The sequence below is a fragment of the Aulostomus chinensis genome, chromosome 19 (genome assembly GCF_037954235.1).
Source record: "Aulostomus chinensis isolate RoL2024-O1b breed Wild chromosome 19, RoL_Achi_v1.0, whole genome shotgun sequence".
Taxonomy (NCBI): Eukaryota; Metazoa; Chordata; class Actinopteri; order Syngnathiformes; family Aulostomidae; genus Aulostomus; species Aulostomus chinensis.
In genome coordinates this window covers 9,104,183-9,124,587 of record NC_141338.1, presented here as the reverse complement: position 1 = coordinate 9,124,587, position 20,405 = coordinate 9,104,183, and the positions used below count along the sequence as shown (strand labels likewise).

The 20,405-nt window shown below is 41.4% G+C and overlaps 1 protein-coding gene across 3 annotated transcripts in view; it reads right to left on the bottom strand.

Annotated features, from left to right (window-relative positions):
* The window catches only part of astn2 (astrotactin 2), a 285,748-nt gene that overhangs the window by 64,174 nt on the left and 201,169 nt on the right, over positions 1-20,405 (bottom strand). For all 3 annotated transcript variants that reach the window (XM_086186408.1, XM_086186406.1, XM_086186407.1), the window contains exons 14-16: positions 2,754-2,878; positions 1,535-1,639; positions 1,242-1,421 (exon numbers count right to left, since the gene is read on the bottom strand). In XM_086186408.1, coding sequence (XP_086042534.1) covers positions 1,242-1,421; positions 1,535-1,639; positions 2,754-2,878 — 410 coding nt within the window. The remainder of the gene's footprint in view (positions 1-1,241; positions 1,422-1,534; positions 1,640-2,753; positions 2,879-20,405) is intronic.

Genomic DNA, 20,405 nt, shown 5'->3' with positions numbered 1-20,405 from the left:
GGTGTTTAATCCTGTTAACTCTTTTACCCAAAAGACAAGTTTTATTTCTCCCTACAAGGTGAGAAAGTATGTATTAATTACTTATAAACCCTAATGGCAAGTAGCACTGTAATTAGAAAAACTGCAAATTAGTTTTTTTTTTGGGGGGGGGGGGGATTACTAATGAACAAGATTAAACACACAATTTAAATGAGAAAGTGTTGCAAAATGCTGATGGGATGTCGTTAAGCATTTTATTTCATGGTGCTTTTGAATGGAGGTAAATAAAGGGTCTTTAGACTGTAGAAACCTGCATCGATGCATTTTTACTTTCGCACCTGTTCTCTACGGTACACTGCAGGTTTATGCTGTTTTACTATTAATATCTTGTTTGTGGGCTACTGTTGTGGACAGAATGGAAGCTTTTGCACTTGTAAATGATAACTTACGTTATTTCTGGGCTGAGAAGTTGTTTTCCTTTTATGTGGAATGTATTTAACATATATATTATATTTTGAGCGCATTAGTGTGTGGAAACGTAAAAGATCAAACCGAAAAGTATTGGAAGAAGAACGAACGGATAGGTGATAAATATTACGATAATATAAGTGGGGTAAACGACCTACAATCATTAATAAGTGATGTCATTTAGTGCCCGTAGGAATTATGACAACATGACAGTAGGAGTCACATGACATCTATTAAAGGGAGAAACCTCTGTACACAGAGGTGGAGGCAGCAGCGGATGGATCGACACAGGAGACTCATGAGCGGTAAAAGCTGTTTTGAAGGAATGTTTGAGTACCGGACAGTCGCAGTGGTGAGAAGAGGCCATGTTGCTTAAACAAGAACTGGCTGTTAACTTCCTGTCAACAGTGGGGAGTTGGCTTCCTGTTTCCTTTTAAAATAACGCTCATTTGAACTTTCGCCATGATCTTTTCCTAAACTTCACCAGACTGTATTGTAAATGTGTCATATCAGGTGATTATAGCCGTATTGGTTTCTTTTATTTTGTTTCCAAGAAAGTTTCAATGTCTTGGTTACATTTGATGACCCTATCACACCTTGATTGGTCAGCAACGTGTTACCCTGTCCCACATGCACACTTATTAATATCAAAATGCTTATTTTATCTAAGTATCGGTCTCACAGGGATTTTACCCCATCATCAGTATGTATTATACAAAAGCATCATTTCTATTTACCTGTCTTGCATTAAGCCCTTATGGGTTTTGTTCCTGTTTGTCAGCATGTCTTCTCACCTTTCTGGTACTGCAGCCAGAGCTGCTGCTGGGCCTTCTTGCTGGGGAAATAGATGCTGCAGCTCAGCTCAGAACCGTAGAGCGCCTCGGACACATAGTGGCTGCCGTATTGCTGGAGAAAAGCCAACAGCTCCTCACGTGTGCTCTCCCCTGACAGTGTCTTCAGAACCTTGGAAAAACCTATCAGGTCGAGAAGGAATTTGAAAACTTTTTTTTTTAAACTGCATAAAATAGCACCTGCTGCCCATCAAAAAAAATGCCTTGAAAAGCTGGGAAATTATTCCAGTATTGACCTGTGGATAAGGTGATGGAGCTGAGTTTGACTTTGTACAGATTGCTGCGCACTCTCCACTGTTGAACCATCGGGTAGCCCACTGCTTCATTGAACTGGGCATCTCCTAAGAAAGATGGGGGGGGGGGGGGGGGGGCAGAGTGAGAGATCAACTGAGAGTAAACAAATTAAAAAACCCAGATTCATAAAAGGAACCTCAATTCAAAACTAGTTAACAGATAAATAAAACCCATAACTTCACTTTAACTTCTTATTGCAGTTCCATCGTTATCTATTATTGCTATAACAGCATTTATTATCACAGTCAATATCCCAGCTGCTCGGAGATCAATGACAGATATAAAGTGCATCTTGAACTCCAATTGGATAGCCAACATTAGTGGTGGGAGCAATCTCGTCTCTCTCCGCAATTCAGTTACTAAACTGAATTGCCAGTTAAGAACAAAAGAGCAAAGAGGGGAATCAAGTGCTCGCAGCTGAAACTTGACTGTGCATCTGGAAAGCATTTTACACCTGAGACATTAATGCATGATGAAAATGGGCAATTTAGCTCCAGCGTGTGCACGTTTTTGTGTCTAATTCTGGTGAAAGCATAACCTCAGTAAAAAATCTCAAGGGTCATTGTAGACCAAATGGCAATTTAGTTAATGGAGGGATTAGGGAGCAGAGGTGGAGGTGCAAGTTTCAAAGTGACTCCCCCCAGCCCCTCCCCCCAAGACCAGGGTGGAACAGCCTAGAAAAAGACAAAATGATGAAACGGGAGGTTAAGTATTGGAGTTTTCAAGGTCTCCCACATGTGTGTGGGTGCGGGGCCGTGAGGGTTGGTGTATATGAGTAATGCAACAGTGGCACAAAAGAACACCGTAGAACCAGTCCATACATCACTATAGAGGCAATCCATTAGCAACAAGAACACACTGACTTTTTGCTTTCACCAGTTTCTATACTACTTTTCTCAGGTGAGTAGCTTTGTTGACACATAATAACATCATCAGACTGCAGAGTCACATGACTTTGCTGCAGCTTTTCATATTCATGAATTATTCAAGACGGTGCTACATTTTCCTTTTCTTTCCTCATCTCATTTTCTCATTTGCATTGGACTGTTGAGGATTTATTTAGCTGTTAATAAAATAACTAAATTACACAGGTAAGAAAATGCCAAGTAGAAAATTCACTGAATGAACTATAAGTTGCTTCAGCAACTGACACACCCTCACCTGTGAGGAGCTGCAGGTTTGGCAGGGGTTCTGACAACACGCCTCGACACTGTTCCTCTACGGGTAAAGGGATGACCATGAGACCGTCGGCTAGTTGGGGAAAGTCTTTAATAAAGTTGTTGTCCCTGACAAAAGAAAGGCAGAATGGATGAAAGGAAAGAAATAAGATAAGTCACAATCAAGAATTCAGATTTTTTTTCCCCTTTCCCTGCAGTTTTTGCTCCCCTCTTGTTCATCGCTGATTCACCCAACCTACAGGAGTTGACCTGGTTGTTGCTTCACCCCCTTTGAGGGGCACCACAGACAACGACATGCGGCCACACTGCTCCCCGAAAACGCATCAGGGTGGACCAGAGGAGGTGCCAGTGCCAGCACATACCAGTATTGGCCTCCCAACCAGACCTGAGCCCTGCTGAGACTGCTGGACAACCTGGGCGCCCACAATCAAGCCATTTAATATTAACAAGGTGATTATATTGTCATTTTAGTTACATGTCACATGGGCAGAGTGCCAGTTCATGTCAGCCTAATACAATATTTGCATAGTATTCATTAATTATCTCATCAATTATTAGTGCTAAATGCTGACTGACCTACGGTGCTAATTCAATATCACATTTCATTAAGACGGAATTTGTTGCTGACAAGATAAATATTTTGTCAATTATAAGCAACTGACCCTTTTTCTCTCTGCTGGGGAAGAATTACAAAGACAGTCAGAGGGAAAATAGAACTGCAGACTGTAGAAAACACAGCTGCTGCACTCTGGGCTGATAATAGCATATTAGCTCAAAACATGTTCCAATTTTTCCATCTATTTGCTCCTCCATGATAAATCACAGGGGACGAATCACTTACAGAATAAATAGTGCTACTTCTGCAAGGACAGATAGTGTTCTTTCAGCTCCATTTTTGTGCGGTAGATAAACTGCTCTGGATTAGTATATGGCTGAAGCCAGGCAGTTGGGTTTCATTTCCTGTCAAAAGATGAGTTGTCCTGCTGCATTCTAGGAGCGTAACAGGCAGCAGCAACCTATTTCCCATAATCCACTTTTATGGGACCAGGTTTCAGGGCTCAGACCTTGTGCCATGGTGACTCAAGAGGGAAGGAGGGAGGGGGGTTGTAGCATCCCTCTTGGTATCAATTTTTCAGCCTCTTCCTGTCTCTCTCATAGCTTTCTCAGACCACAAAAGCCTGTTAGTTGCAATAGAAATGCTGGTGTTACAATGGAGGGGTGGAAGGATTGACTTAAAGGCGGAGGACAGAGAGGTGCTATAAAAAGATTACAGTGGCTTATGCTCACTGGAAACATATTGATTGTTAAATTTAATCAGCCAACTTCACGCACAAGCCCAGAGAACCTTTGGAGGCATGTGGCTCAAGATGATAGAAGTCCAGAGGTGGACTTTCCTTGAGAAAAAGAGTTTATTTTCTTTAGCCCCTGTGCTCACCCATTTAAAAAGCCCATTGATATGCTAGGTTTCAAAAAGATGTGTAGTATAAAAGAGAGATGTGCTGTACCTCACAGCAGAGTCGACTCTTTTTGATGGATAAAATGGTGTAAAGACCTGTGTTGAAGGTCTGAGCAGCGCCCGACACTAAATCATGACTTAACCTAAATACCACCTGAGGCGAGTTGTTGTGACATCTGTCAGTTTGTGCTTGAGAAGTGACGCATCCGATCCAGAACAGCCAAAGAATTTAATATGTTTCTCTGGGTGGTGTGTGTGTGTGTGTGTGTGTGTGTGTGTGTGTGTGGGTGTGTGTCTTCGTGGCAGGGCTTGAAGCATCTATTCCCCTGACAGCTCATTAGGAGACGGCTATTAAGATGAGCCAGTTGCTTGTCTTTCAAGAAAGATTTCCCCCTGTTACAGCTGTAAGGGGGGGTACAGCTAACATATCACCTCTGAGTGACAAATCCTCATTTGTTAAACTGACAAGATTGCATAAGCGCGAGGGTTACGAATCCTGCAGGAATTGCGGTATTTTCACCTATTAAACGCATGTACAACGTAAATAATGAATATATTCTACAAAGGCGTGAGTTAAATGGAACATGGTTATCATCATGGTTATCCTTCAAAAGCGAGTCAACATGTCTGATGTGAGAAACGGTGGTAGGAGGACCTGCAGTTGACATGAAAATGCTTACTCAGCTGTATTTTCTGCATTCAGTTGGACGAATTTGATTAATTATGCATGTAACTGCATAAATGCTAACTCTATTGGCACTTAACCTTCATCATGTTTCCATTACATGGGCTCTAATTTGCTCATTTTCAACTCCATATGTTTATCGTTGGACTATAGATTCATAAATAAATAAATTAAAATGTTATACGGCCCTTGTTGCAGCCCCTCCCTGTATCCTGCCATTCATGACCCCCCCCCCCCCCAGGGTCTACCAACAGTCTTGTAGTCCTTTAAAGATCCACACCAGTACTACTCTGTACAAAAATACTCTATTGTGTGTATTTAATTCTTTTTGTAGAAATAAAACGAATCCTAAAACTGCCACCTACTCCCTCATTAAATATGCAAATATTTTTCGTTTCCCAAGTGTTTCCTACTCCTCTCTCAAGTCTGCTCTCACTGTTTGTGTGCTGAAAGCTTCAAGTATCCGCATCACACTTGCTGTTGCGTGTTGAATTTTACACCAGAATTTCGGTTCGAAAATATTTGGGATGTCAGGAATTCGACTCGTAGTCACGCTTCTCAAAATCGGTCTTCCACTGAGCACAGAGACAGTTAGCACTTGGATGACTGAGCCAGACAACATCCTTCTACGCGACGGTAGGAAGACAGGAGGGGCACTAATCTTCCCTAAGTGTTGACATAAATGGAATGCAGTCCTTATTTTATTGTCAGACATATGCTGTGAGTAGGATGTTGGACTCTCCTGGAACCTTGTAGAATGAATGTAGAAGTGCTTAACGTCCCAGCACTGACTTGCAGATTTATATCTGTGTTTTATCAGTAGTTAGCTTTTCACTTTCTCGATTCCATCATGTCTAATTTTACTCCTCGAATTTAATTTCAGGCAGTTTGCTATTTGTTCTGGGCTTTTAGGCGGCTCATGATAGCGTGTGTACACATTACTGGGAGGGTTTCTACAGGTGGCTGAAATAATTGACAAATGATTGGACTATTTTTAACAACCCCGTTTGAAAAATTTGACTTTTTTTTTTTTTTTTAAATTGGCCACATTTTAAACCGGGTTTAGTTTGACTTTCTCTCTGTCCAGCATACTCTCCCTATCATTTGGCCTACAGCGCTAACTAAGACTAACACGTGTGCACGCAGGCACGCACACACACACACACACACACACACACACACAAACACCAAACAACATAGCCTGAACTAAAAGGGGAAAGTTGTGTATTTGCTCATGTTTCATTTAGTACCCAAGTGTGTTCATTAGGGGAGGTAGAAACCGGACTCCCTCCTGGTCAAACAGGCCTCCTATCTTGCTCCGGTCCACAAGTAAAAAACTCTTTGAAAGGGAATATCCAAATTATAAGCTCCACCATTCAGAGTGTAACAGAATTATATGGTGGGATAAAATGCAAATGCTCAGAGGACATTCATGCGTATACTCTACACGAAACTCTACCATTTCTGTCTTTCTCTCCAAGTCTCCTCCTGCCTGTATTTCAATCTAAACACTAAATATACATTATTAAAGTGCACTGTAGCTCAGATCTCATATGCAAATATGTATTTATTTTTTATTTCACAACCGGGCATCAATGTCACTATTTCTCCCAGGATAGAGTGTAACAATTGTGTGCGGTTTGCTCGCTGTAGTCCCCGGTGGTTGTATTTTCTGCCTGCTTGTCTGCAGCCTTTATTTCACTTCCACTTTTTATTCATTCTCCCAGCTACACCTACTCCTCTTCTCCCAAATCACAGGCATTCTGGTGATAGACGCCGATGAGAGCTATCTATACCTCAATTTGTTTTGTGCTTCGGTGCATCTGTGTGTGTGTGTGTGTGTGTGTGTGTGTGTGTGTGTGTGTGTGTGTGTGTGTGTGTGTGTGTATGTATGTGTGTAGCTGTCTATATGCATTTATCATGGGGAAATGCGTTAAGGCTATCTATACAAGCTGATGCCTGTATCTGTGTTTGTGTCATTGTGCTTGTGTGTGTGTGTGTTTGTGTGTGTGTGTGTGTGTGTGTGCGAACAAGTGTGCATATGTTTGACTTGTAACTGAAATCGAGTGGTTCTTATCTAAACATTGCGTGGGGTAATTGGCTCTTGTGCTGTTTGGAGGGAGAACCATGTAGGAACCTCGTCCCTGCGTTTCACCACTGATCTTATATATTTAACCATCACATCTAAAACTGCAATGGCACAAAGGCAGAACTCCTTATCTGCCAGCACAAGACTGCAAACCACTCTCAGCCGTGGGCTTGGATCTTCTTTTGTCACTTTTAATATGAAAATAAAATATCCTGAATATTTACAGATTAAAGATTTTGTCTGAATAGATGAAACCACTGTAAAGGTCAAAGTCAAGCAGCCAGGCCTGAACAGAGTTTCCTGGCATAAAGCAAATCTCCTTCAAGCAGTGATTCCCTCAACAGGGGTGCACACAGCTATGTCAGAGGTATGCAACAAACAAAAAAAAAGTTTCAGGCTTTTTCCACTCAGATTTTGACAGAGACCTGCTCCATTGATAGGCTCTGCCTAAAGCCTGGTACGAGCTAATCAGAGGCAGAGTATTGCTGCAGGAGGCCATTTGGAGATTCACACTGGATAGGCCCATGTCCATTTCAACCTCTCCCTGCACCCTCACGATCAGCAGTACACACAGTACATCAACTCAAATCCATCTGCTGTGCACTTCCAGTCCTGTGCCTGACTGAGCTAGGACTAGCGGAGCTAGCCTAGCAACTGGGGGTGCCAGCACCTTCTGTGGAGATACACAGCAGGAGGTGGAATGTTTCAGGGGCTGCAGAACTTCAAAAAGTTTCAGAACAGCTGGAAGGACATTTCTCAACCTCTGGCATGGGGTCCATAGATGGGCTGTTAGCGCCCTCTAATTGGTCATGAAACGATTTAAAGCTGAATCTCACATTTTGTGCAGGAAATTAGTTCATGGCTAACAAGAGGGGAAATGGTAATTAGTTTATGGCAAAAGTAGAAAAAAATGTGTTGGAAAGTATTTTAAATCATAAAAAGTTTGTGAAAAAAGTAAAAGTACTAATTCTATAAATCACTCTTCATATGTTCAGTTTGGAAAGCTAACCTGTAAAATTAGCCTTTGGCAAGGCAAACAATGAAGCTGGTTGTTTATATTGTATTTAATTCATTCCAGAACTGGCTGAGTTGGATTTTATTAATACACTTCCAATAGATTATTTGATTAGATATTTGGGGATTTTCTGTTTGTTTTTTCTTTCTTTCTTCTTTTTTTTGGTTCCGCTTAAGGCCAGTGTGAACTGAGGTAGAAACAGCTAAGAACCTCTGTTCCACAGTAAACTGTAAGCCGTGCAGGCTTCTCTTCCTCTACCACTTCTCCACTCATTTAGAAGCTGCCATTGCAGGCTGATGCAAGCACTAACTCCCCGGTCCCCCGAGGAAGAGAGTATTGAATACAAATCCTTCGTGACAAGCTTACAAATAATAAATTGTGATAATCAAAGTCTCTCTTCTGGCTTCTCTGTTAATTGGGCATGTGCCACATTCTTAGGTCAAAGCTGAAGTAGCTCTAAAAAAAACCCAATAGCCATTTCAAATAGGTAGTTTGGACAATCATCAGTCATTCATGTTTTCACTTTGAAACCAACCGTTTGAATAACAACTCAAAGCTTTGAAAAACGAGACCGAAAAATAGGAGCGTTTGCATGATGAGGAAAAGCCCTGGGACAGTGATTTTGATGATTCCATCAATTCTGTAACATCAGTCAGACTTGAGAGCAGTTATTTTTAAGTTGGGCACCGTTGTTAACTGATGAGGCTTGATGAGAATAAGTGTTCTCTTAAAATACAAAAAACAGAAATCAATTATGTTCCGTATTAGTTGTGTAATCGTCTTGATTTAGAGGCTAAAAAAATGGTTCAATTTTCTTTTTTTAGGATTAAAAAAAATGTTTCTACACTCCTGTCAGATGATGTTTTCATGAAATACCATCTGCACCGAGATATGTGCTGTGCATTCTGTGAAATGATTTAATGAAACAACTGAAAACTGAAAAAGGAGAAAAGACACAATCATAATCTTAACCACTAGAGGCCGCTCTTTCTCTGTTTTAGAGAGGAAACTCTGGATCAGTTCATGTACATCAGTGTGTCTGCGTGTCACTGATGGAAGACTGTGGAATGTTCTACTCTGTTGGACTCGAGGGGAAACGTGGATTTTGATTTGTGGTGGCTAAAACTTAAAAAGCAGTCAAGTCTGAGACGGTGAAAAATTCTACATAAAGAACTGTAAAAAAAAAAAAAGTACAATCCCTTCTAGTTGCACATAATCAACACATTTTACACCATCATAATTAAAAATAGCAACAGTGAGAACATGACAGGTGTCTTGCAGTGACTGAATGTGTAGGCGCGTGCACACACGTGAGCATTAGTGTGTGCGTGAGTGTTTGTGTGTGTGTGCGTGTGTGAGACAGAGATGTAGGATGTCAGGGGTCAGGTTGGGTGCGGAGCTAGAGTACAGAGGTGAGCTGCAGGCAGAAAGGACAGCTGTCAAGAATCTGTCAGATAGAAAGTTATTACGGTTCCAACTAAGATGGGAAGATTACTACACCACTGTGAAGCCAGAGGGGGGACAAGTCCAACCAAAGTAGGGGTCGAAGAGTCAGTACATGGCAGAGTGATGTCCAGTTTACCACAGAGAGGGAGGGACAGCCAGGCAGCAGTTGAGACATGAACCAGACTGAACAGGGGACTTGTGATATGAGAGGTCTGTGCCCTTGGTTGCCTTCAAGTGAAACAATGTTTTGAACTGAATGTGAGCAGCCACTGGGTGCCAGTGCAGTACAGGTAAGATGTGTGTGTGTGTGTGTGTGTGTGTGTGTGTGTGTGTGTGTGTGTGTGTGTGTGTGAATTTATGTAGGCTGAAGACAAGCAAGGCTGCAGTATTCTGTTGGAGCTGAGAGGGGTGGATGAATAAGACCAGGAGGGAGGAAGAAATGTCTGCTTGAAATGTAGAAGGACAAAATGTCTTTTGGACTTGACAAAACAAATACTTTTCTGAGCAAAGTCAGTCTTTTACGGTCAAACATTTCTTATGGCAAGCTGGATGCACTTAACCATATCTTGTTGGGTTTTTTGGCTTTTAACCTGCGACTGGAATAAGAAGTAAGAAAACAAAACTCATAGAGAACAAAGTGTTGCAAAAAGCACTGCAAGATAAGGCTGGTGAAAATTGAACTCGCTAATTTGAATACAAGTAGAAAAATTATGAGAAAAGGTATCCAAAGGTTGCATCTAGCATGTGAAAACACTCACATTGGGACGGAGGTTTGGATTATTTTAAAGATAAGCAGCTGCAAGCTAATAAAGTTGTAGTGTATATTCATGAGCGTTCTCCGCCCAATCTTCTCTCCCCGCATCCAAAACAAGATAAACCCAGAGAAAAAGCTGACATCCAGCATGACACAGCATGTCTGGGATTTTGATAGCTGCCGTGCTGTTTGAATTCAAACCTAAATGGGATAATTACCAGGCATTTGAAAGAAATGTTCACAACAAAAGGCAGCGTATGCAGAGGAAGGGGGAAGAGAATTGCCTTATTCAAAAGAGTTGACTACCTAAAAATTTAAAAAAAGAAGCAAAATAAACAAAAGTTTACTGCACTGCACCCAGTTTTTTGTTATTATCCCGTAGAAACACAAAGAATATAAAAGGTCCTAAAATTAAGCACAACAACTGAAGTTATACAAATGTTTTTGCGGTTTGCTCCGCTAAAGAAAACTTGTATTTACCTGTGCGAAAGTTTTAACTTTGGTAGTTCAGGGTGTGTGTGTGTGTGTGTTTTTTTTTGTTTTAATATATATATATATATATATATATATATATATATTTTTTTTTTTCCCTCACCTGTCACCAAAATACAAAATGTTGATGTGGACAGATTTCTACAACTAAGTGAAACTTCATTAAATAAATGTGGAATTTAGTGAGAACCAAGGCGTGAAATTTCAAAGTTGAGATAATTGAATTCATTCAAACTGTTATGCACCTCTAAAACCAAAATGTCCAATCAAATTACCTGTCAATCAACCTGTTTCTTCCTGTAATTCCTTTATGAAAAAGAACAAGAACATACTTGCCCTTAATGCAACCACAGATCTGCCTCCAGCTGCAATGGCAATAGCCTTAATAGCTGTAATATCTGTGATTTAAATAAACACTTGCTGCGAGAGGAGGCTGTCAGCTGAGTCATAACAAAGATAAAGCACCCGGTGTCACCCAGGGCACAAGCCCCAGATGAAGAATTACTGAGTTATTAAAGGACAGCGTCCAAAAAACAGGCCAATTCACTGTGTAATAAACCAATCAGAGATGTTTACTTTGAGACTTGTGTTACAATCTCTTATTAAAGCTGCAGCCTCTGTTCAGTTGATAAATGATTCTACTGAGAGGAGGAGATCTGGTAACCTTTCATGGCCAATATTGATTAATCTTAGGAGGCGATGCTGTCAGTGAAACAGCCTCTGATGGGGGATGCTGGGTGGAGTTCCAAATGAGTCAACCAGGGTTGGTCAGGTGAACTTGTATGTCCCCGCCTGGCCAGTTGCATGGGTGTTTGTGCACACTCATACATGGAGTGTGGACTTCTAGGGGATTTCATAGTTTTGTTAACTGGTGCAATGTAAAATCCCTTCAAGCTCACCATCAGTAAAACCAGCCAGCTTGCGGTGAACTACCAGAAAAGCCGGCCGCCCCCTGTCCTGCTTGTTATTCAGAGAGAGGAAGTGAAGAGCGGGTGGACTCCTACAAGTCCGATCGATAAAGCAAAAAAAAAAAAAAAAAACCTAAACTGGACTCACAACAGTGAAGCCCTTTTCAGAGGGGAACACGTCAGACTGCCTCCAGAGGAGACTCAAGACTCTTCAACATGCGCAGCAGCCTCCTGTAAATCATCCACTACGATGCAGTATTTCTTCATTTGAAAAATAAATTAGAAATCAGAAGTTTAGGAAATTGCGTCGCAATTGGCAAGCCATTTCTAAGTTACGACCAAAAACTTGTTTTGTAGCGGTGACCTTGACCACCTAATGACTTTGAAGTAATTGCCTCAAGGCGTTTTTCCGGGATGTTGTGTTCATGAGGACGAGACAAACATTTAGACGTTGGCTGGTTTTTTAGTGTGTGTGTGAGTGAAGAATGATGCGATCTGATGTGTTATTTGCATTAAGACACATATTTTGTGTTCTAATCTACTGTTTGTGCCGTTTCCTGTGTCGACCCACCAAGGGATTAGAGATAAAAATGAGCACTCTATAACAATCTGGTGCAAAGTATCTTTTCTCTGTGAGATTAGTGTTGACTTTTACACCGGACAAATAAATTGACCTCTAAACTGCTAAAGTGATATGACATCAGCAGATTAGTTCAAAAATGTACTCTATAGGTCCCCAACCTGAGTTCCATCATCCTGCCAAATCTCCATCCATCCATTTTCTTCTGCTTGTCCTGTTAAGGGTCACGGGAGGGCTGGAGCCTATCCCAGCGTCTATGGGTGAGAGGCGGGGTTCATCCTGGACAGGTCACCAGTCCATCACAGGGCCAACACATATAGACAGACAACCATTCACACTCACAGCCACACCTACGGTCAATGTAGAGTATCAATCAGCCTCGTCCCCGCTTGATGTCTTTGGACGGTGGGAGGAAGCTGGAGTGCCAGAGAGAACCCACACAGGAACAGGGAGAACATGCAGACTCCACACAGAAAGATCCTGTGTTCGAGTCGGGACTCGAACTGTGAACCTTCTTGCTGTGAGGCAACAGTGCTAACCACTGCACCACCGTGCAGCCCTGCCAAATCTCATAAATCCATTTACAAGTTTTGAGTTGACAAAACAATGCTGATGATCACATGACCTCCTTAGTCATTATCATCAAAACTAGAGCACACATGGCTCCCCCCATGTGACCTCAGCGTAGCCCAGTGTCTCTGATCCGGAGATGCAATCGGTTCTTCCTCGGCCCTCGTTGCTTTCTACCAGACAGACAGACAAACATCACGGAAAGCCTTTGCAGTTATTTGATCTCCTCCGTCATTACACCGCCTCAGGTGATCACACGACTTCCTCGGCAGAGGAAATTAACTAATTTATAAGTTGCAAGACGCTGCCCGGCCAATCAAAATCAGCCGCCGCAGCTGGAGGGCCTCTCAGATATCATGGACCTTAAAACTAATTGAAGACAGTGAGTTTAATTTCTTCAGTTAAGCTTGAAATATGGATTGGTGAAGAAATGCAAATGTTTCAGATGATATGAAAAGAGCAAAAATTGTTTTACAACATTACATTACACACTGCTTCTATCTCTCGCTCTTCCCTTTAGTCACATAAAAGCAGCCAACCTCACTTTTTTTGCTCCCCCTCAGGTTTCAATTGAAATACAACGTGAGTGTGCATAGCATAGCCTTTTTTTTTTTTTTTTGGTACCGTGATATGTCTGTTGGCCTTAGGAAATTGTGGAAATGAACTCTGGTGGTCAGGAACATTAACATAGAGATGGAGCTTGGTAAAGCAGAGAGGGAGGGGAGCATACAGGCCAGCTAGCTGTGGAACTAATTACAACCATTACATTTCTACTTTTGATTATTCCACATGCACTTTCTCACTTCCCCTAAACCTCATATTTACGTCTGTCTCTCCTTAAAAAACGTCTATTTCTCTTTTTCTTTTTCTCCAAAACACACACGCTCACGTAATTCCTGACTCTCATCACCTTGAAAGAACATCGCTTCTCAACTTTTGACACAACACATCCTACGTGTTTGATGATCCTTCGCTGAAACCAGATAAAAAAAGAAGGCAGCAAGAGGCAGTCGGATAACATCAAATAAACTTATTTCTATTGTATAGTTTTGTTTTTCAGCTGTAGAGAGACATCACTCTTTACAGGCAGTGGATCAATACCATATTGTCCCCAAACCAGTAAATCCAGTAAAAGCAGGAGATTTTTCAACAATTATTTCAACTTATTCTGACATTTTCTGAAGACAAGTTTTTCTTTGTTTTGGTCAGGAAGTCATTTTCTGAAGGCTGGAAGTTTGAACAGACCCTGAAGGCCTTGTTATGTCTTTATATGTCGACTCATTCTTCTTACCATTACATTTGACTCCGCTGTTGTACTCATATTCTTTTGTGTCTGAGAAATGTGCTTTTCCTCCATGAAACGATGACACATAATTTGCTACATTTATCAGAAGGCAGGATTTCTGTTGAACAGTGTAAATGCGGCCCTGCTGGAGTCATGTGGGTGCATCTTTAAGACCAGGAGTACTTAAGACTTAGGCTTAAGTTTAGTTGATGCAACTAGACAAACTTAGTCAAGTCCAGATGGTACAACCAGTCCGGTGATGGTAGACCGAGTTTAATGACCAAATTCAGTGATTAACAGCTGTAAAGTTGTCTTCTATTCTCATACTACTATTCCAACTGCGCCCCCAATGTCAAAAAAGGTTCATCAGCAGGAAAAAAAAAGAAAGAAGAGCAAACGTGAGACAGAACTAAATATTTTGTTCAAGAGCTTCTAGGATATCATATCTTCAAATATGTGATTTTCAGTGTGCGTCTAAGCTTTCTGATAATAAAAGTATCCCCCCCCCCCAAAAAAAAAATCGTTCCTTATATCTGAAACCCACCGGTGACCTTGCTGCACAAAGTACTTGCCGTCTTTTCTTCAGTCTTATTCTCTGATCAGCAGTACTGAGCTTAGACGATGAAGCTGCGCTTGATTTTTTTTTTTACAATTTTATTCCAAACTGACGTGACTGACATGACAGTGTGATTAAACATGGGTATGATACCAGCATGATTTGACTACATCCTAGAAGTTGTAATTAATTGCTTTGCAGTCACCTTGCAGAGGTGTGTGTGTGTGTGTGTGTGGGGGGTGGGGGGGGGGTGAATGCTCAGTGTAGAACATTTCATATCGTTAAACAAAGGATTCCTCCAATTCTATTCACACCAGGTCCAGGCACGTTTATTCAGCAAGCAGCGTTCGCTAATGGCTCTCTTGCTAACTTCTCATGATGAGTTGACCCAGCGTTACATGGAATTAGAACTGTGCTATAAATTCACTGTGCTAACAACAAAGGTAATGAGGATGTTCCATTATTGACAAGTGACCAAATGAAAGTCACTTCAAATATCACGCAGATGAAAGATTTTTCCGTGTTTGAGCACGGCCCGCAGTATGTGAGCACACAACTCAACAAAATATACAACACAGGTCTAGTCACGAGTTAATCTAATGCAAAATTATTGTTAATATATCTTAGAATAAAACCGAGAAATGACTTGGAACTGAAACCATCTATTCATGAGTTGCTATTTATGAATAATTTATGAATGGTAAATCCTGGGAAAGTAGGCTAGAGTGATGGGGAGGGAAGGAGAAGTGAGACTAGACCGGAGGGGACACAGAATTACAAATGCTGCCACCCTGAAGTTTACTGCTGGAGCCGTAGTTCATTAATCAATACTAAAAAACATCTAATTCAGAGTTTTTGCCTATAGCTCATAAATTACTCTGTGCAGTAAAAGTAGCAGCTGAAGCCGTTTTTGGATGACTAGCGTTGCTAGCTACCCACTGTGAGGCAACTCCATCAATTTTCCGGGTCTGGAATGCTTTACGTAGCTTATATTCTCATTTTTCATCCTCTTCTATTGATTCACTGGCTGCTGCACATGCAAGTGATTTTTATCAGTATAGCACGACAGCACAATGGAATCACCAGCTCAAACCAATTAAATACACAAACTCATTGTTCTTGGGATTTTGGTTGTTTTTTTTGGGGTTTTTTTTTGGGTCGCTCTCATAAAGGATCATTTACGTGAAATCCTTTTTTTTTTTTTTTTTTTCCAAAGAAAAGAAACCTTTTGGAAAGCAAAAGCAAAAAAAAAAAAAAAAACATGCCAAAGTTAAATTGAGTATGCAGTCAGATTTACTGTGTAATTGCAAAGTCTCTGAGTGGCTACGTGAGGAGGCTTTGAATTTTTCTCTATAAATGGTTATGAATGGTTTCAAACATCTTTACCTTTCCCAGAATAATCCACTCCCGTAAAGTCAGTGCCATGTAATGCATTTGAAAATATGTCCTGAGCTTTAAAAGTTAAAAAAGAGGCCACTGATCATGAACCATTTCTTTGACTTTGACAGAATTTGAATACAGTTAAGGGGATGAACATCAGTTTTGGTGAAAATGGTTGGATCCCCAGTAAAAAGAGTCCACCTTTTAGTCCCCGCGGGTTTTGTCTTCCTTTCTTGTCTCCGTCTCTTCTGCCTGTCTGTGTGTTTTCTTAACAGCTGAATAATTCTAAGTGACAATGACAGAAAAGCGAGTCAACGATTAGACAATTGCAATCTCCAATATCTTTTATGTATCTTGGCGTGTAACCAACATCTGCCACAGAGTCCAACTCTCCTGCACAGCAGACGCAGCACTGCATTAGAACAGACATTATAGAAAAGGTAAAAGCAGATTGGAGTTCCTGCCAGTACGACTACCCCCAACTTTTGATGCTTCATATTGTTCTCACATTTCTTTATGAAAGTGAGTAAAGCCTTTACTTAACTTCATCATCTTGAAGCCGTAACACAGCAAATACATGAAAACTGCTGTTACATAACATAGGTAGCGTACCATCATCTGCTATATGTGAGTGTAACGTAGTAAAGTACAGGGTGACCTCTGACCGTGTACAGACACGTTGAGCGCCGCCTCGTTGCATGCGAGGCCCCACCGCTGCCGCCGCCGCTGCTGCTGAGAGACACGGCTCCCGGCGTAGAAGAAATGTGCTTCCATACACAGCAGGTGGGTAGCAAGTTTAGAAACAGAGCTGGAATTCTTAGCCACCTGCAAACTATATCGTGATGTCAGAGACAAATAATACACAGTGTTCCCCCCTCTACTTTTAAAAAGATTCTGTTTTTGAGAGCCCATTAGCCACCTCCCACTTCGTATGTGGATCCTGGCTGGTGTACCCTCAACCCACTATTGCTAACAGGCACTGAATCTTTTAGTGGTACGGAATCCCTGAATATACTGGCCTACTTTCACACCTGGAAGACATTCTAGGAAACACAACAACAAACAGTCCTTTCTTTTATGTTTTTTTCCCCCTCCACCTTTTTCCCTTTCCTCAAATTGCATATCACCATCACATTTTCAGCCTTTTCCCACGCCGTCACGATGGTTGCTCCACCTCCTCTGCTGCTCTGGAGACCACCACATGCTTTCCCTGTCAAATGTGGAGTCGCCGGCCACATCTCATCAGCCGTTCTGCTCTGGAGACTACCGCATGAGACTAGCACCCTCAATAACCAGAGGAGGCGCTAGATCAAAAACAAGGACACATACCCACACTCATCTGGCTTCCCATCTGCAGACACGGCCATTTGTGTCAGTGCAGATGCCCACCAAGCCGGAGGCTAAACACAGAGAGAGAGAACCAGTGACCCTCATGTTGGGAGGCAATACAATAGACTGCTACAACACCTGCAGTGAACACTCCTCAAGCCAGGAAAAGCAACGGTTTAAAAACAAAACAACCACTCTGCTAACCATGGGATTAGGATGTGAGAATAAAGCATAGGTGCAGGCTATTTCAGCACTAGAAAGCTGGTCCTCTCACAAAAATGGTCTGTTTGGGCAGTAGAAATTCAAAAACTGTTCCAAAGAAAGAAAGAAAAGAGCTTTTGTATTCCCTTGGTCTCAAAACCTACAATAACCAGAATGCACTGGGCTTGTTGCTTTCCAAAACCACTCCCAGGCTAACAAACAATGAAAAGAAAGAACTAAAGAGACCAGCACTCTTATTTCTCCATATCTAAATGACGTAAAAAGCAAACAGCAACAGAGAATTGTGCCATTTCCCTCCACCATTGTGAGACTCACTCACTGGACTCCCACTCTCTGTTTTTCTTCCCAGTTCTTCTTTCCGAGTGTCTCATTCCCTAACTTTCTCCTGGCTTTGCTCTTTTGATTTAGGCTTTTCTCTTTCCATTTATTCTTTAAGTCTTATCTCTACCAGTTCAACTCTCTCTCTCTCTCCCTGTCTGCAGTCAAACGGCAGGTAGTCAACTCTAAGCCTCCCTGACATTAGCTGATATTAGGCTCGGGTCTATTAGGTCCTGCTTTGCTGTATGAGCTCTTGACCAGAGAGTTGACAGCCTCGGGCACAAACTCGCACTCACATTCACAGGTGTTCTAAGTCACACAAGCAAAACCCACACATGAAAACACAAACACCCACGTAGCGTATCAGCGCTCGCACACACAGACGTGCAAAGTCTCTTCGATCTCAGACATGCTCATCTTATGTCTTATAAAGATGGAGGAATCACTGAGGCTTTGAGATCCTCTAATTACACATGCAGAATCTGGATGAAAATCCCCTCCGCTAAAGTGTCAATGTGTGTATAAGAGGATGTCAGCTACCACAATGTGTGAGTAAAAGATTATTTTTGTGTGTGGAAAAAAAAAAAAGTCTTTATGGAACCCAACTGTGAAGTTGACTTTTCCTTTCCCGACATGTAATTTGTATCTGAATATTTTGACAATGACATCTAATTATGGACTTGATGTCAGTGCTCACATTGTGATTTGATCTTGATCCGCAACTTTGGTAGGTGGAGCCGTGACGTCGCTGTAGATACGTTAATTGTTTTCAAAATTCCACAATGTGGTATTTACCAATGTTTTCCATGTCATGAGAAAAAATGTTAAAAGTATTTTAAGCTCGCGTGAACAACCAGATGTCATTTTAGACATTTGTCCAAAAAACACCTGCTGACTTTGACACGAGGGAACTGGAAATTCAACAATGCTAAGCTATTCGTATCTGGGTTTTTAGGATTCATTCTATCAACATCTGTATGTTCCCCAGTGGTTCCAATATCATTCCGAAGAGCAATGTATTTTGCCAGACAGTAATCCAGCTGATATCAAGTGAAAAGAATTTCGGTGTCAATGGGATCTTACCACATCCGACACGACACAATAAAAACATAAATACAAAGATTTATGGCTTTCAAATGTTGTTACTTCTCATGCAGATTTATTAACGTGATATACTTTAAGCCTAAAATGATATTCTCCCAGTGATACTGGCCAGGTAAAGAAAACTTTATACAACCTCTTAGTGACTCCATGATTCAGTCATGCTGAGTGCGCCTCTACGCTAACAGTATAATTAGCGTTGAAATTAACTTCAGTTGCCAATCCATAACTCATAATGTACAGAGTATTATTTAGCAACTAAGGGACACTCAAGAGAGCACACACACCTCTGTAGAGCTACACACAAACCAAACCTCATTTAAAAAAAAAGTCATTTTCACTATGTTAAGCAGATCTGCCCCTGTTTAACCCCGCCGACAAGTGTGAAAAAACCGACAGCCTCCTAGTTTGCGTAACCCTGGTAACAGACAGGGAGACAGACGGACAAATACCAAACACATGACCTCCTATGATAGAGATAATAATAACCACCAGCTTTTATTTTATTTGCTTATTCAAACAGTTGCCTTCTGATTGAGTTCATAGATGCACCCCACGTACCCCCTGACCCCAACCCCCGCCCCCCCCCCCACACACACACACACACACACACACACACACGCACACACTGAAAGGAAGGAAAAAAAAAACAACAAAATTCTATGCTAGGAGCTTAAAAAAGAAAAGCGCAAGCGTACCCCTTATTTTAGGAAGAGAATTAAGAAGCTTCTCATCAACCTTGAGCAGCTAAACCCTTCGTCCAAACACTCTGCCTCACTGTCTTATTGTTGTTCATTATGTGGGAAGAAATTGCCTTATAATGTGTGTTGTAATGTGTGTTGACTCAAGTCCCCAGTAACAGCTATTGTGTAAGCACCGAGGAGATAATTACTGAAAATTACAGGGGAACATATGGGATGCCAGATTCACAAATTATTCACGTGGCAGCAGAGTCTCAGTTAGAGAGGTCAGCAGTGATGAGGAGTAAGTTCAACGTGTCGATCAAAAGCCTTTTTTTCGTCTCATTTCATACACACTACATTTTCATTTATTTGTAGAGTGAATCTAAAACATCAGGGATAAATGTCGGCATCACACAGCAGGTAAGAATAAATTCCACTCTTTTTCCTCTGTCTCATTTGTAACAGCCAGACTTCAACAAGACAAACACTTAATTTACACTCGGCTTAATTTAGACATTTGTTCTCAGAGACATAATTAGTCATGCTAACTTTTAATTTTACAAGTGTAGGTGTATCGCTGTCTCACCAGTCTTCTTCACACATCTGCATTCACTCTCTTCCCACAACTCTCACCTGTATAAACTGCATAACTCCACATTTAAAGGATGCAAAGTTAGATAATAAACACATTTTTCTTTAAATTGATTATTAAGTTGCACAAAAGGGAGCTTGTGGGTGAGGTGGCTGGGTCAAACAAGCCTCAGAG